Genomic DNA, 17883 nt, shown 5'->3' on the forward strand with positions numbered 1-17883 from the left:
GAGGGGGGGGGGGCGTGCCCCCCAATAATTTTGCCGATATATAGATTACTATAGTAGACATAGATACTATAGCTTCTGCCACCTCAATAAAAACGTCTGATAACCTTCTTTTTTTTTTTTTTTTGCTTGTCAAGGAATTTTTGGAAGTTGGTGACCTTTTTTTTTTTTGCTCGTAAGGAAATTTATGGTAGTAGTGCCCCCTCAACTGTCAACTGAAAATGTATGGCTGTGCCCCCCCTCCCCAAAAAAACCCCTGAATTTGCTTCCTATGGGCCTGATCAAGGCAATGATACACTCTGTATGATATCAGCGATACCCTTTTGTGTGTTTCGGAATTGACAAGTTCACAGTTTGCATTTATTGCATGATAGTGAGGGAGTGAGGGAGACATGAAGATTTCTTCGCCCATAAAAAATCATATTCCCCGAGGGCAACATGAAGATTTCTTCGCCCATGAAAAATCATACTCCCCGAAGGCAACGCCCGAGAGAAATATGATTTTTCATTTGCGAAGAAATCTTTATGTCTCCCTCACTATTATGCAATAAATTGTTTATAATACCGAATTAACCAAAATGCAAGAATTACAAAGGAGATCCAATGAATAAAGCAAACATGCATTTGATGAGAACGATATGAAAGAGATGTAAGTTACAGGTACACCAATAGCCTCGTTTCATTAAAAAAAAATTCCTACGTGACAAGTTTGTGTGATCACACCAGTAACATTCAAACACCATTACATTTTTACACATTTAAATCGACACAATCAATCAACGATAATATGTTGACGGTGCGACCGTTGGGCGAGTGCATTGTTCACTTAATTTTAAGATCCGCCTCTTCAAACAGCACGAGACATTTGGAACGTCTAGACTGTGACGTCTCATGACGTATGTTAGCTGTATTTCCATAAACGAATTTTGAAAAGTGCAAACATTTTAACAAAGAACGTTTAATCTACTATCTGTATGCAATTTCATTAATTAAAGTAATTTTTTGGGGTGAATGTTTAGTTGTTGTTACCGCGCAAACGAAGTTAGCAGCGTCGCTATAAACAATCTAACTCCTCACTCGTTTAATTGTGACGTCACAATCGTGAAACACGATATGGCATCTTATGGCAAAAGTTAAAAGTTTCTCAAATGCAAGTTTTATACAAATAGTAAGAGCAATTGAAATTTCAACATTTATTAAAACAAATCAAAACATGAAACTACAATGTTCACAATCACTCAACAAGCTACAAAACTTATACACACACAAAAAAAAAATCATACAACCATCTTGTTTCATACCACATATCTTTGGCCTTCTCGGGGGCTACTCACATATAAAGTAAAAAACAAATTTCTGGGTTGACACCATCAGGAAATTGTTACGTAACCATAGAAACCTGGGTTGACACCATCAGGTTGTGAGTAAGGGTACCCGGGTTGACACCATCGGGTTTTAATAAATGGAACCTGGGTTGACACCATCAGGTTTAATTTTTGAGATACCTGGGTTGACACCATCAGGTTTACATGAAATGACCCGGGTTGACACCAGCGGGTAGCTATATTTAATTAATTACATATTGCAGAAAAATTGATCTGAATTGGGGGTAAACAGGTGACAATACAAACTATTGTGAGAGCCCCAACGATGGCATTTGTAATAAACTTTTCTTAGCATTATGAAAAGGTGAAGTATGGGGAAGGTGGGTGGGATAGCGAAACAAAAACACAGAGCATGTACATCCAGCTTAAGATAAAACAAAGGAATAGTGATGGTAAGTGAAATTTGATGCGGATTGGTTTTAAAGGTCACGTGACTACTGACCACCAGAGATGTTGCTGCCCATTACGCAATGCATTACCTAATATGGTCAAGGAATACTGGTTCCTAAGACAGATAATCTTTTCTAAGAATAACCTCCTTATCAAAGTGTCAAACAATGATTGTTTTATGAGTTCAATTAGATGTACACAACTTTACCTAGACTAGAATGTAATCCTTACTACATGGCTCTATACAATGAATGTTTAACCAATGCTTCGTTAATAGTACCAACAATATATATATAGAGATAATGTTATGTACATATGAAAACTAATTAGTTATGTATAAACAAAATTTTTTCTTACAAAAAAAAATTATTTTATACAAATAGTAAGAGCAATTGAAATTTCAACATTTATTAAAACTAGGGATGGCAACGAATATTCGAACATTCGAATATTCATTCGAATGAGTTGATATTCGAATATGAATTTAAGATTCGAATATTCGGTGTTTTTCAGATTTCGTAAAAAGAAGTACTGTGATTAATAAATTTTGATTAGAACAGTGCTGGAATTATCCCTGTTTAATTTACTAACGATCAATTTCGATCGCCTGATTTCTTTCACTACTTTCTTATCTTATAGATCTACTAAATTACATATATTTTGTTTTGAGCAAGGTGTTAATGAATTGTACAATAATGCTTTATGTATAATACAAAACGTACTTTCATAGTTTTTATTAGTTAGATACTATCGGATCTAGAATCAAGGACAACAAAATGAAAACCTTCTTAGAATGTCTAAAAGACGCGAGGAGTATACTTTTCAAAATAAATTTAATTGATCATTGAATGAATGTCCGATAGAATTAGTCTGTATTCAATATTGCTGAATTTCAGAATAAATGTGTAAATTACTTGTCAATGATTATCTCGGGTTGTACATAATTCTATATTTTATATTCATTATCGGGAAATTAGTTAATTACCTAGGAAAATTGTCTATGGAAATATTTGTTTACATTGTATCAAAGATTATAATAATGTCTCTTATTAGGCAGATAATTGTAATTCATTACATGTATTGAAATCTGAAAAGTACACCGTTACGACTACATCTCGCCTTTGGTAAGACGACTGGTTCCTCAGTTGGAGCCACTATAAATACAAATGTTTCCTTTGTTAAAATTATACTTTTCTACATTGAAATCAATTATTTATTTCAAACATTGACAAATATCAAATGGAATTCCTAATTGTATACCTACAAAAGTCTTCATACAATTTTACTTCCAATATAAGTATACCTACGCTAAACCTTTCATGAGAGTAGGATGATGCATTATATAAATTAAACAGATTTTATTTATTTTATCGAATATTCGAATATATTCGAATACTTGCATTGAATATTCGAATATGAATTATTGACAAAATTGACATCAAAACATGAAACTACAATGTTCACAATCACTCAACAAGCTACAAAACTTATACACACACACACAAAAAAAAAATCATACATCCATCTTGTTTTATACCACATATCTTTGGCCTTCTCGGGGGCTACTCACATATAAAGTAAAAAACAAATTTCTGGGTTGACACCATCAGGAAATTGTTACGTAACCATAGAAACCTGGGTTGACACCATCAGGTTGTGAGTAAGGGTACCCGCGTTGACACCATCGGGTTTTAATGAATGGAACCTGGGTTGACACCATCTGGTTTAATTTTTGAGATACCTGGGTTGACACCATCAGGTTTACATGAAATGACCCGGGTTGACACCAGCGGGTAGCTATATTTAATTAATTACATAATGCAGAAAAATTGATCTGAATTGGGGGTAAACAGGCCAAAATGAATGAACATCATATTATAAGTGGGTATTAAGAATTGATGTGAGTGAATGCCCCCAAGAAGATAAATGAAGAACAGAAAATCTTAAGATGAGCACATTTTTGTTTGTGCAGACTGAATAGTATTTTGATTGATTCTAATATATCTTGCATAACAGTCTGAATTCCAGCGACCTAGTGACTGAATTAAATGATCTTGAATACCAACAGCAGCTGCTGTAGTGGCCGCTCCAATTCTGAAGGAATGGCCCGAGTACCTAGTATCATCAAAACCTAACCTAGATAGGACTTGTTTTACATGAAGTAGGAAAAAATTTCTAGACATTGGATTACCTTCATCATCAACAAATAGAGCAGCATTGTTTTGTGTGTGGCAAACATTTAACCGACCCTCCAGATACTTTTTCATAGTTTTAACTGGCTTTAAATGAGAATTTTCAAACACTTTTATATCAATCCCCTGTCGAAAAGGATCTGTTTTAGAGGAATTAAGTTTCAAGGTATAAAAAGAACAATCTTCTGCAAGAGTGACATCATGTATGGTTAAATAATCTTTCTGCTTATGAAAATTTGTTGTAAATTCTCCACATCTCAGAAAGCCAAAGAAAGCCATTTTACACATACAACACAACATGAGATCTAACCAGGGTGAAAAAACACCTTTGTCAAGACAATTACATATTTGAAACAAAATTGAGAAAGTGATAGGTAATCTTTTCGATATGCTGTTGCATTGTTGCTTTTTAACACCTCGCAGAACACAGTGAAGTCTCTCAAAGTCTTTAAACATAAGGCATTGGCCCTCTTTCAGGTAGAAAAAACGTATACCTGCGAGGTAAGTTTTGATTGTTTCGTGCCTTAATTTCAAATGAAGTTGACAATGTGTAACAAAATATACAAGTATATCTTCATTTATGACAGGCAGTTTACCTAAAGCTAGACACACGCGAGACATAACAAGAAATTTTTTAAAACATTCTAATCCCGCTCTGTAGGTTGCTGCTGTGCTAGGCTCAATGGAGGCATTAACTAAAAGTTCAGCATGCTTCTTTAGATCAAGATGAGGTTCGAATATTCTGGGCACGGTTTCGGCAGAGGGTCCGCTTGTGGGGCAAGACGACGGAAACGATCCATCACTGTGCCCCCCAAAGAACGGATGCAACAACGATTGGGTACAGCTCAAATAAGGCCATTGACAAAGATTTGTCCTCCGAGATCAGTTCTTTTGAGGAAATAACCTTGAAACCACTGATTGTTGAAAAAACCTCCAAAAGCGGTATCTGTGGCATCGGTGAACAGATGTAGATCAGCAGCATCAGTAGTAGCATTGTCCATGAAAAAAGATCTACCATTCCATCCCTTTAGGAATTTGGACCACATATGCAGGTCAAGTCTACATTCAGAATTCAAAGTGACATGATGATGTAATTCCCGAGCTTTGGATGAAAGTTTGATCAGGTATGACACAAATGATCTTCCCGGAAGAACCACACGACTGGCGAAGTTTAGGTGACCTAGAAGACTAAGAAGTTCACGTTTTGTGCAGGATTTCCGGTTTGAGAACTGTTGTACTAAGTCAGATATTCTGATTAGTTTTTCTTCCGGTAACCTGGCCTCCATCCTTACGGTATCAAGGGTAATGCCCAAGTATTCAAGTTCTGTACACGGTCCCATTGCTTTCTTAATTGATAAGGGAATACCAAGTCTAGCAAATACGTGGTGTATCAAGGCCATTGTTCGCATTGCTTCAAAGTCTGGCGGATCGATCGTTAAGAAATCATCAAGTAAATGAAGAATATTTGAAATCCCATAATTATTCTCGAAAATCCAGCACACCACAGATGATAGATAGTCGAATATTTTGGGGCTTGACCGACTACCAAAGACTAGTCTTGTGAAGAAATAATATTTGTTGTTGTTTTTAATGCCATGATATGGCCACAAAGAAGGGTGGATCGGAATGAGTTTGAAGGCGTCCATAATATCAGCTTTGCAGAGCCAGCTTCCCTTACCCATTGATTGAATTATTTGAATCGCATGGTCAATAGTCACATATTGGAGAGAAAAATCCTCTTTGTTTATAAGATCATTTAAACTTGGGTGGTCCAGACTGTTATGTGGTGCCGACATATCGACTATCAAACGTTTCTTCTTTGAATATTTACTTTCAGCTAGTCCTATGGGGTTAATTCTGTAAATTTCGAAAGGTACCTCGTCATATGGTCCAATGAGGTAACCTTTCTCCAGTTCTTCAGCTATCAAACGGTTAATGGTGAGAGGATCCTGTTTCGCCGATAAAAGATTTTTACATTCCAATGGTTCAGTTGGCAGGGGGTAAATTCCCGTATGAAAACCTTCTACTAATCCTTTAATAAGGAAGTTTGCAAACTCTTGATCTGGATATTGTTTTAATTCCTCCTGCAGCACAGATATTTTAATAGTCGATGGTACACATATCTTAAGGTTAACCCCGCTTAATGTCTCCAGCGGGGTGATTGCTCGTTTTTTGAGTCACTACACTTTTGAGCTGTATGTCCCCCCTTGCAGCGTAAACAGACATGGGCGTTTCCACATCTTGCATTGATACAACCTTTTTCAGAGTTAAAATTGTTACAAATTTCCTTGTCTTGGAACACTATTCGAGGTCGACCTTGGCTGTCGGACTCCCGTCCCTTCTTTTGAGTAGGTCCTGCCGAATAGTTCTTAATCGAAAACATTGGACAAAAAGCAGCAGTATGGTTGATACTGCTACAGACATAACATGCGGAGGGTCGCAAGTTTGCAAATATATTGCAGAAAAGGGTATTATCCCTCACCGACCAGTCTACAGGAATGTTGGAATATCTCAAATGAGCAGCTGCCCGGGCCGAAAAGATTTTATGGTACTCATAAAATCCTTTACCACCATAACGATTGGACATGTCAACAATGTCTCTCTCATATAAGTCTAACTCTTCTCTTCTTTGAAGGTAAGTTTGGCACATAATGTTCTTATAAATGCCGAAAGCATATATAAATTCCGAAATTGAAAGGTTTTTGTGAAGTCGGGGGTCTTTCTCCGGTTTCTCATCCGCGTGTTTCCCTTCTTTTTCCCTGACCACGATGGCGTTTGTCGTCGGAATTAAAAGCTGCGCCAAATTTACATCTTTCCCTTCAATTATGGCCTTTCGTAGTGAAGGGGGCACAGTTTCTATGAAGGGCAACGACTCTACGGCGTAACCGAACCTAGTTTTTTGTAGGAAACCAGACCTATCCTCATTGCTCTGCCATGGACTTGGACTCTGTAGCGCTGACTGTAGCGTGTATCCTTCGTCCGCAGTTTGTGTCCGTTCTGGAGCCGGGAGCTGAACTGGATTCCCCGCCGCAGTTGATATTGTAGAGGGATTTGAATTCACTTTGTTGGAAACAATCCTAAGCTCCTCCTGCAACTTCGTGACTGTATTAGTAAGTGTTGAGATCGATTGTAGAAGTGTTTCCAAGTTTTTGGTGCCGCCATCTTGGTTGTTTGAAGAGGAACTCGAGCCCGAGCTCAATTCCACAGGGCGATCCTCCGATGAAACATTATCACTGCCACTGAGAAGTTCTTTAACTTTTTTGACCAAGACACTCTTTTTGTCCGACTGACGAAAGGATATATTGTTCTTATTCAGTTCCTCCCGTAACTTAGACACAGTCCAGTTCTCAGGTCTTGTTAGGTCGTACGGGGCACTGGATGAGCTTGCCCGTGCGCTGCGGCGTTCGGCCATAGTTTAAGTCACAGGTTATCATAGGAAAACAATCAGTTCAGTTAAAAATAGTTGATCAACGATTTCTAATAAAACAGTACACCATAAAAGATCTAATCCATCTAATAATAGCGAAACAAAAACACAGAGCATGTACATCCAGCTTAAGATAAAACAAAGGAATAGTGATGGTAAGTGAAATTTGATGCGGATTGGTTTTCAAGGTCACGTGACTACTGACCACCAGAGATGTTGCTGCCCATTACGCAATGCATTACCTAATATGGTCAAGGAATACTGGTTCCTAAGACAGATAATCTTTTCTAAGAATAGCCTCCTTATCAAAGTGTCAAACAATGATTGTTTTATGAGTTCAATTAGATGTACACAACTTTACCTAGACTAGAATGTAATCCTTACTACATGGCTCTATACAATGAATGTTTAACCAATGCTTCGTTAATAGTACCAACAATATATATATAGAGATAATGTTATGTACATATTAAAACTAATTAGTTATGTATAAACAAAATTTTTTCTTACAAAAAAAATATCATCAAACTCCATGGTCAAGATCAAAAGATAAAAAAAAATGTTATTACCCAAATAAAGGTCTTGAACAAAGAATATACTGTGAAATATATACTAGTATGAAAGCCACAGCAGCAACAGTTTAAAAGTTATGGCCAAGGTTAATTTCTTTAAAAGGTCAAACTCCAAGGTCAAGGGATCATAATTGTTTGTACTTGAGGGAAGGTCTTACTTGTTACAAGGAATACACATGTGGTATTAAAAAAAGCCTTAGCACCAACTGTTCAAAAGTTAAAACCAAGGTTAAAGTTTTTCAAAAGTAGGACATACTCAAAGGTCAAGGTAAAATGGGCAAAATTAAAGGTATACAATGACAGGCCTTGTCACAAGAAAATTATTTATGTAATATAAAAGCCCTAGTACTAGTCATTCAAAAGTTATTGTCAAGGCTAAAGTTGTTTAAAAGTTGGTCAAACTCCAACGTCAAGGTCAAATGGTCAAACATATTTATACCCAAGGAGGAGACTTATCACAAGGGATACAGATGTGAAGTATAAAAGCCATAGCACCAACTGTTCAAAAGTTTTGGCCAAGGTTATAGTTTGGTAAAATTTTGCGAAAGAGGATCAAACTCCAAGTTCAAGGTCAAGAGGTCAAATATGTTGGTACCTGAAGGAAGTCCTTGTTACTAGGAATACACATAAGAAATATGAAAGCAGTAGTTCCAACCAATCAAATTTTATGGGCATAGTTAAAGTTTTTGCGGACAAAGAGGCTAACACAGTCTAACAGACAAATAGACAGGTGGACAGGACAAAAACTGTATGCCCCCCGGATCTTCGATTACAGTAGCATAATAAAATGTCGGCGTCTTTGAGTTTTCGCATTGGCCTTAAATCTGAAAATCCAAAGGATTACAAGGTGCATTACGATACGCTTTCACATCATGTTCTATAACCCAGAGCATATTGTCTGCAAAGATAAATATTTAATTCAGTATTTAATTAGCTATGCATAATTATCTATGTTGTTTTAAAAAGGAAATATAAAAAAAAATATTTGTTTTATATTTTTCGATGTAGAGATATACAGAAAATGTTTTCCAATTTTAAGTCCTCTCGCAATACACATTTAAAAAAAAAAGTGTGTGTTGGAGGGGGGGTCATTACATTTTTGCTGGGATTCGCCTATGTATGACCGTAGAGAAACAAAGAGTGGGGAGGGTGCAAGCAGCAACTAAATCAAAATTTACATATTAAAACTACAATAAAAGACTATTTTCAGAAGGTCTGCCCCCCCCCCCCCCCCGTACAATCCGTACAACGGACCTGTGAGAAAAATACTGATCCTACTTTCAGAGTCCCAGGGCACCAGGAAAGAGTGGCAAAAAGAGAATATCGGTTTATTTCAGTCTATAAGTCGAATCAAAATATCTTTTCCTCAAGAGTCTTCTTTCTTTGAGTTCTTCCCAGTGATCGTGTGATTTATTTCATTTAATTTACGTTCTGTACTGGACTTGGAAAATGAGGACATCTTTAGGTTCCTGAGCTGGCCTTGAAGCCCGCAGAACAGGATTTCTGCTTTATGATAAATTCAAGTGATATGTAATTCGGTATTAATTTTGTGTTGATTTTATTAATGTTAATTTCATCAAGAAATATGAAAAATTAATGTTTTAACTATACATAGTGAGGCATTTTTTGTGTGGAACGATTATTCTGGGGTTTTCACGATTTTTTCATATGGTACACATGATGAGTAAGTGCAATAAATATAATTTGTGGAAAAAATGTCCAACAAGCCCCGGGGTTGAATATCGGGGGGGGGGGGGGGGGGGGTCTGTCCACAAGTACCTGTTGTCAAGCCCGTAGAAAACAATTTCAGTTTTTTGGGGAAGGGGGCGGGGCAAATAGAAATTTCCACAGGTACTTGTACTCGATTTTTTCCTATGGTACACATGATGAATAAGTGTAATAAATATAATTTGTGGAAAAAAAATGTCCAACAAACATTGGGGTTGAATTTGTGTGGGGGGGGGGGATCCTGTCCACAAGTACCTGTGGAAATTTCTTGATAAATAAACAGAATTTAAAAGCATGTATTAGCCATCTTTTGAAGGGGAGAGGGCACGGCCGTAATTAAAAGTTATATGGAGACTAGGAAGGAATGAACTGTCATTAAATTTTGGTTAAGAACTATTACCTAAACTCTTCACTTTCACATTTTCAATTACAGATTCTTGTTTTTAAAAAAGCTATACATGTACATTTATATGTATCTATTAGATGCATAAATTATGTTATTAATCATTTTATCTTAAAGGAAAAGTAAAAATCTCAATCAAACTTGTTCCTCATATTATGCTCTCTGATTCATTACTCAACAGATGCTTCATATACATGTAAGAAGGGAAGACTGCAGACTGCAGGTGTGATGCAGCTCCAGCCTTAATTCCAACTTTGTTCCAAAATATTATTATTCAACGCGAAAAATTAGAATTAGCCGATAGAATATTTTGAATCACTTCGGAAATGCTGCCGTAACACCAGACTGAGTTCACAATATCGAGTGATTTTGATTGACAGGTGTAGCGCCGTTGTGCATGGATTTCGTGTAACTATACATGTACTGCAGATTGTGGTTGAAAATAATAAACAAACAGATCTTAAGAAAAGATATTGTATACTGTACATATATTTGTTAAGAACCAGTTCATTCATGAAACGAATTTAGTCGTATTATGTGGGCCCATGTTAGATTTGACAGGTTGATTTACTAGTAGAAATTCAATGGACCACAGTCATTTAGGGTATTCCGAATCACCCCGCACATCGCGACTCTCGGTAATTTACCTTACCGCTGTACCTCGCACGACACATGCACAGGTGTGACAACCAAACAGTCATTATTAGTAAGGTCTATACTTATTGCATACAACAAATAAAGAGGTAAACATAATGCGTTAACTAAAAGAATTAATTATTTTGATTCATTAACTTCCTATCCTTTTCGAAGAAACGTATTTCTCATCGATGTCGTGGCGTTGTTGGTGGATGAAACATGGCATATAAGGTATCGATAGAACGGCAATTTTATAAGCTTTTGTGAGTATTATTTGTTTTTTATAACACCTCAAAAATATACTAGTTATGGCCGCATTTGTAGCTCCCTACAGTTTCGAACCACGTGTGTACATGCCCCTAGCCAAATAAATTGCACACGCTACATGTATACTATAACATTGTTTTTCTTAAATGCAAGGGGTATGAAAGTAATGATTTGACAAAGCAAGAGCTATAATAAGACTATCCTGGGTACCGGTATACACTTGATCAGTGTTGATCAATGTTCATATGTACGAGTACACGTATGCAAATAATTCGATAGCTTTTGAAGATTTCAACATGCATTTTTGTAACACGCATATACACCACTTTATACACAAAACAAAATTTCATTCTCTTATATGGTAATATGGACGTCGTAATAGATCTGACTGAATGCTTGACATGCCTGTTTCAAAAACGTTTCCTAAGTTATCTTAAGATATGCCTAAGTTATAACTTTAGAAGTTCCTAAGATTTATCACAGCTGTATCGCGAAACAATCTTATTTAAAAAAAAATTATAAGTCATTTCTTAAGTTGTGCCTTTAAGGACTAATAAAATAACATTCCCGCTCTATATACAACTCTCAGTATGGTATATATTTTTAGATTCAAAAAGGAAGGGTGCGAGGATTGGGGATTGCCCCCACTTTTAAAGGATTTGCAAGGACACAAGTATGCTTAACTTTGCGAAGTGTGTTGCTAGATCTAAGCATTCACAGACACACCCTTTCAAGCCATCTTCCCTTCCGAGCACACGATATTTGTATTTTAATTTTTAGACATTGTTCTAGGTGTTATACATTTACTTTATTTTGTTCTTATAAGGTATCTACATGTAAATAAAATTTTAAAATGAATGCTTCGTAGCGAACACATGCGAGTTTATATTTTTCAAACAATCTTTGCCAATTACTACACTGCATGTACACGTTAGTTGTTTGTGCGGTGTAGAGCAACTATCAGAGTACACAATGTATTTCAACATCGAGGTGCCCGCGGCTCTCTGTGGCCACGTGTATGTAAACGAGGACTGGACTACAACACTTAAAGACACAAAGCGGCAGAGATGGATGAAACTGTTTGCTATATTACAAAGACTTGAATTATAGTACATGTATATTTGAAGGAATTTTTATTTATGTTAATGTTTATTTAATTCTATAAATAATAAATGGACATTCACAAGAGTGATGGTAAAAATAATATGTGCGTAGCATGCGTAGTAATTACAATTATTTACCGAAGCCCCCATTCAATTACAATTGCAGATGAATTAAAATACAACAACACGGGAAAGAGCAATACTTTTTTTAAATGTATTGTTGCGTGAACAGACAAAAACAGCGATTAAAATTCAAAATGATTTTTATGCACCAGTGTTTGGAATTAAGATTATAAAAGATCGGTAAAGTAATCTTACTGATTCGATATAATTAAAAACATAACTTTCCATTAATTAATAGCTCTTTGTACAAAATTGACATTATACGCGATCACAAATACTAGCTTTGTTTATGGCCACAGGTGGCTAGTACACTGGTGACCTCGATCAACAGCGTGGGATTCGCGCGTTGGGTTACATAACTAAACATCGAGCTGAACATGGAGACCGTAATATGCATACAGCTAATGATCGTGGATTATTCAATGCATACAGTTTAAAATCACTTACAAAGTTTGTTGTAATAATAAATGTAGAAAGATAGATTTAATATTCTCCGCTTTTGAACACTATTAACCTAATTTAAAAAAGAAGAAAAGAAAGACTAGTTGTAATAAATAATTTAATAGTGAACCATAAACCACGTTTTAAACCTTATTAAAAAGAACATTAACATTAAATACCGCAGGGTATATTATTGATAGCAAGTCTGTTTAAGTTATACACATGAAGAGGTCTGATTTCCTTGCCGAATGAAAAACGTTACCTGTTTACCTGGCCTGCTTTCTAATACGTATTACGCAATACCCATGGTATACTCGAACAAAACAACATTTTCATTAGATCAAAAAGGTGTAAAAGAACAATTCTGTTCCCAAGATCTAGATCGAAATATTTACCGTTTTTGAGTTATAAAGCAAAAACTTTTAAGGGCCCAAGATCCCTAATCATAGGGACCAGCCCCTTTTAAATAGTATAATATGAAAGCCCTTGCAATTATGCAAAACTTTTGTTCTACATGTCTTAACAAAATATTTCTAGTTTTCAAGATATAAAGGAAAATATGTCAAATTTTTTGCTGTTTTCCGCGTTCTAACTTTTGACCCCTGTCTAGCGCCATTTTTAATGCAAAAATCAAAAAACAAAAACCGATGTGCACAACTTCAATGCTTCCTCTTTTCAATTTCAAAGGGTTTTGTGCTCCAATTATAACCATTTCTGAGCCTTTGTCTGGAAATCGGAGGCATGCAAAATTCAATCAAAGGGGAATAACTCGTGAACAGAAGGTAATTTCCGAATTGTATTACGGTATTCTGACAGTGTTTTGTAAAGTCTAAAAGCTCTGAAAATTTGAACAAAATCTGTTTGAAAATGAGGAAGATATGAAGCGTCAAAGTTGGCGTCTAGGAAAAAAAAAAAGAACTAGAGCCGAGCTCGTTGCAGAGCAACGAATAAGTCTTCCGTTGGAGCAGTGACCTTGAGTCAAGGTCATGCCATATTCTAAGATGATAAATAATCTTTTAAGGGACTATCAACTTGCAATGCTTCGCCAGTAGAAAGACAATAAAATAATGTACACTTTCTATTTCGTGACCTTGAACTTGTCCAGATGACCTTGCGTCAAGCCATGACACACTCTGGTTATGACGCAAACCTATCTGTGTTACCGACTTGACAAGTTAACACATGTTCTTTCAGACCACACATCCAGTAAAAGCATCTTGTTCTTAGCGACGTTGAACTTGAGTCAAGGCCATGACACAGTCTGTATGATACCAACAATACCCATTCTGAGTGTTTCCAACTTGACAAGTTTACACATGTTTTTTTTTTTTCATTTCGTTTCCATATAGTTGTAATTTATTACTTTTAACTCGCTAAATTCAAATTTTATTGTATATATGTTTTATGTCCAATTTCGATATTGAAAAACGTCGGCATCTTTGAGTACGTGTACAAGGTGCATTACGTTACCCTATCACATCATGTTTTATAACGCAGACCATACATGTATACATAGTCAGCGTTATAAAAAAAAAGGTTAAAAAAACCCATTTTATTCATCAAAAATCTCTGCTTAATTATCTTTGCTGATTTCTTACAGAACTAGAGTGTTCCCAGGAACGCATGTGTCGCCTGCTTTTAGCTTCATTAAAGATGTAACTAAGTTCAAAAGTTATCAGCTATTTATTTGCTAAGGCATTGAATATAGTTCATGCCAAAAAAACAAAACAAAACAAAACAATCCAGGGATAGTAAGACTGCGATAGAATCTAACAATCAAATAGAAATGCAAATCCTTAACCCCTGAAAGCTAAAATGGATATTAATGAAATTTGAATAAATTTATTATAAATAATTATATATAAATTATTTAAGTACGTGATTTCAACAATCCTTCGAAAGAGGCTTCAGTCTTTCATATCAGCAATTGTCAGTCTACACCATCCATTTTGGAATACCGATCCCGTTGTATTTTCATAGTACTTAAATTTCAGTTTTTGTGGTTTCTTCATTTCATAGTGTCAAAATACATTGTCATGAGATCATAAACATGTATAACTGTTAATTATTATACCCTGCCTCTGTAATTTCAAAAGACATAAGTTAAATTTAACCCTCCGCAGTATATTTTACAAAATAGGTCAAAGGTCAAGGTCATGTGAACTGTAACGCTGGTATTTTTCAAAATGTTTTATGACAAACAGTGCACATTCTAAATAGCATAGACTTACCTCATAAATATCGAAAAGAAGTTGAATATCGGCATTATTGGTTATTTTGAAAAGTAGGTCAAAGGTCAAGTTCACAAGGATATCTAGGTCGGAAGCCATGGAAAAATACAAAAGCCATAGTGTCAAGCTATATGTGCAAATTATCAAACCCATACCTCTTACATTTCTCGAGATATAAGGTGTGACAGACGGACGGACAGCAAGACAGACGCCAGGTAAATTGATTGCTAAGTGCTGCTCTGCTCTGCAGGCGACACAAATGTGTTTGTTTGATTGTCTGTTTGTTGTTTAACGTCCTTTGAGCTGCCAGCATTTGCCAGTGGAGGGCTGCAAATTCAGACCTATACTCGACACTCAAGGCCATTGAGCAGTGGGGGATTTTTTTCATGCCGGCACCTACTGCTAAACGGGACCTCGGTTTATACGGCCTCATCCGAAGGACCATACTCCACGTTCTGTAGCGAAATTGTTTGTTTGTTTGTGTGTTAACGTCCCCGTCGAGATTTTTCACTCATATGGAAAAACCACCACTTGCCGGTGGAGGGCTGTAAATTCGACACTCAAGGCCACTGAGCAGTGAGGGATTTTTTTTCATCCCAGCACCTACTGCTACACAGGACCTCGGTTTATACGGTCTCATCCGAAGGACCAGTCTCCATGTCCCGTAGTGGAATAGTTTGTTTGTTTGTATGTTGTTTAACGTCCCTCTCGAGATTTTTCACTCATATGGAAACGCCACCACTTGCCGGTGGAGGGCTGCAAATTCAGACCTATACTCGACACTCAAGGCCATTGAGCAGTGAGGGATCTCTTTCGTCCCAGCATCTACTGCTACACGGGACCTCGGTTTATACGGTCTCATGCAAAGGACCGGTCTCCACGTCCCGCAGAAGGAGTCGAACCCGCGACGTAAAGATTAACTCCTTACTCCGCGACTCTAGAGCAAACACTCAAACCACTGCGCCACGCGGGCGACGTGGTGGTATTCGAAACCACAACTACGAATCGTAGGGGTAGAAACATTTTGATAAATGTATTATCATTATGAAAATCATGTTCTGACTTAAGCCTGTAGAACGCAATTTCATTTTTTTCTGGGACGGGGCACAAACAATCAAATTTTTTTGATATCTAAGCAAAAAAAATAAATAAATAAAAATAAAAATAAAAACATAATTGGGGGGGGGGGGGGTGGGCACGACCATATAGCTTTAAGCTATATAGTGACTAAGAAGGAATAACTTGTCATTTGTCAAAGTCTTTTACCTAAACTCTTCACTTTTAATTGTCAATGACAGATTCTTGTTACAAAGTGAAAAGTATACATTTATATGTAGTACAGCTATTCATCTCATATGCATAATCTATTTAATGAATCGTTTTATCCTAAAGGGAAAGTGAAATCTCAATCAAAATTTGTCACAAATACTGGACTCTCTGATTAATTATAATATACATGTAAGAACGGATCGTCAATTAGAACTGCAGGTTTGATAAATTCACAGCATGCATCTTCAGCCTTAATTAAGACGTCGTTTCGAAATATTACACTGTATCTATAAAAGCGTAAAATTAGAATTGACCTAAAGAATATTTTACACCACAGGGGAAATGCTTCCGTGGCACCAGAAGTTTACAATTTTGATTGACAGGTGTAGCACCGTGCATGGATTTCATGTAACTATGTACAAATAAGAAATGAAGGGATTTAAAGAAAAAAGTTATTGTGATTGACATTGTAATTAAAACAGAAACAATTAACAGTAGTTTGGCTGTGCTGGCCTTTCTGACATTTGAAGTAAAGTTTTAGAATAACTCATCATTGAAATGAAGTTGTAAAAGTGTATTATCAATTATTTTCATTTTCATCATTAGATGTGCTAATAAGTTTGTTATATTCAAGTCCATGTATATGTACTCCTTGTACATTTTTTTTGAACCGCGCGTGCAAGTGTAATTAAATTATAAAAAGTTAACATACTTCTTAAATGCATGGCATTTACGTTACACAGTTCTGGACATTAGAAATAATTAAGCTTATAGTGTTGGCGATATTTTATCGTATGCTAAAAAATATGTATTACATAAAACATGTATTTTAAAAAATTCAGCACAATATAGCCTTTCAGATACTTATACAAACAAAATCAGATTACATATAATATGAAATATTTTATTGAATATTATGATCTCTTCTCTGTAAACAGGTGTGTTTTGAAGAGGACATTGAAGGCGAAAAGGGGCTCGAATAGCCGCCAGTTTTTTTTTTTCTTCTTCGGAAAGCTGTACAGTTATCTTGGACGACATATCGCGTACAAGTACAGTGTACAAAACAGCAGTGAAAATAAAAATAATGAACTCAAAGTTTAATTATCTTCTCTCAATTAATTACCAACAAATATATATTAAGTTTTTACCAGAGTGTATGCAAAGCGACTTTTCAAGCGGTACATGAAAGCGTTTGACGCGTGTCCAGGTACGTGTAATTGCTTTCAAAACATGCAAACTCAGACTACAGTATCAGGTAGCGCAGGTTGCTGGCCTGTCAATCAAATCACCAGCTGTTGTTTTATTTTTGTATGATTGTCGGGCGGTATGTTATCGATCTTAAGCTAGGTAGATTTTGTGGGCGTTAATGGAAAATTGGGTGTTTAATAAAAAGCACATGTACTTGTCATAAGCTGGAGTTAAAAAACTATAGTCGACAGAGTTTTTCACATAGCATGTTAAAAGTTGGTGTAATCATAAAGATAGCCATTTTAAAAAGAAAATAATGTAAAAGTGTTTAGCAATGCGTCTTATTGTTTTCAAAATATATCTCTTTTGAATTCTTTGTCTACAAACCTTGTGTGTCAAGTTAGAATTATCTGCAGAATTAACCACACTCGATGAATCTCCGAAATTAAACACATAATAACACATAATTGAGAAATAAATCGTTTATTAAATACATGTATGCAGTTTAAAGATTAGGATTCATGAAATCGG

General features: G+C 36.0%; 1 protein-coding gene across 1 annotated transcript; it reads right to left on the reverse strand.

Moving 5' to 3' along the window:
* Positions 1-3508: 3508 nt before the first annotated feature.
* LOC133179480 (uncharacterized) lies at positions 3509-7376 on the reverse strand. The gene is made up of 2 exons (XM_061314238.1): positions 6880-7376; positions 3509-4766 (listed from the first exon to the last, which is right to left on the reverse strand). Exons 1-2 carry the CDS (start codon positions 7374-7376, stop codon positions 3716-3718), a joined length of 1548 nt encoding a protein of 515 aa, XP_061170222.1. The 3' UTR covers positions 3509-3715.
* Between the last annotated feature and the right edge of the window lie 10507 nt (positions 7377-17883).

Source organism: Saccostrea echinata, unplaced genomic scaffold (genome assembly GCF_033153115.1).
Source record: "Saccostrea echinata isolate AGI-Se365-2 ecotype Australia unplaced genomic scaffold, CSIRO_AGI_Sech_v1 ptg000004l, whole genome shotgun sequence".
In the NCBI taxonomy this organism is placed as follows: Eukaryota; Metazoa; Mollusca; class Bivalvia; order Ostreida; family Ostreidae; genus Saccostrea; species Saccostrea echinata.

Bases quoted from the DNA above. Each gene is read 5' to 3' on its own strand.
- LOC133179480 (XM_061314238.1), bottom strand. From the start codon at position 7,376: ATGGCCGAACGCCGCAGCGCACGGGCAAGCTCATCCAGTGCCCCGTAC. The intron at 4,767-6,879 runs GTCTGGTTTCCT...TGGGGGGCACAG, and splicing joins TGGCAGAGCAATGAGGATAG to TGATGGATCGTTTCCGTCGT.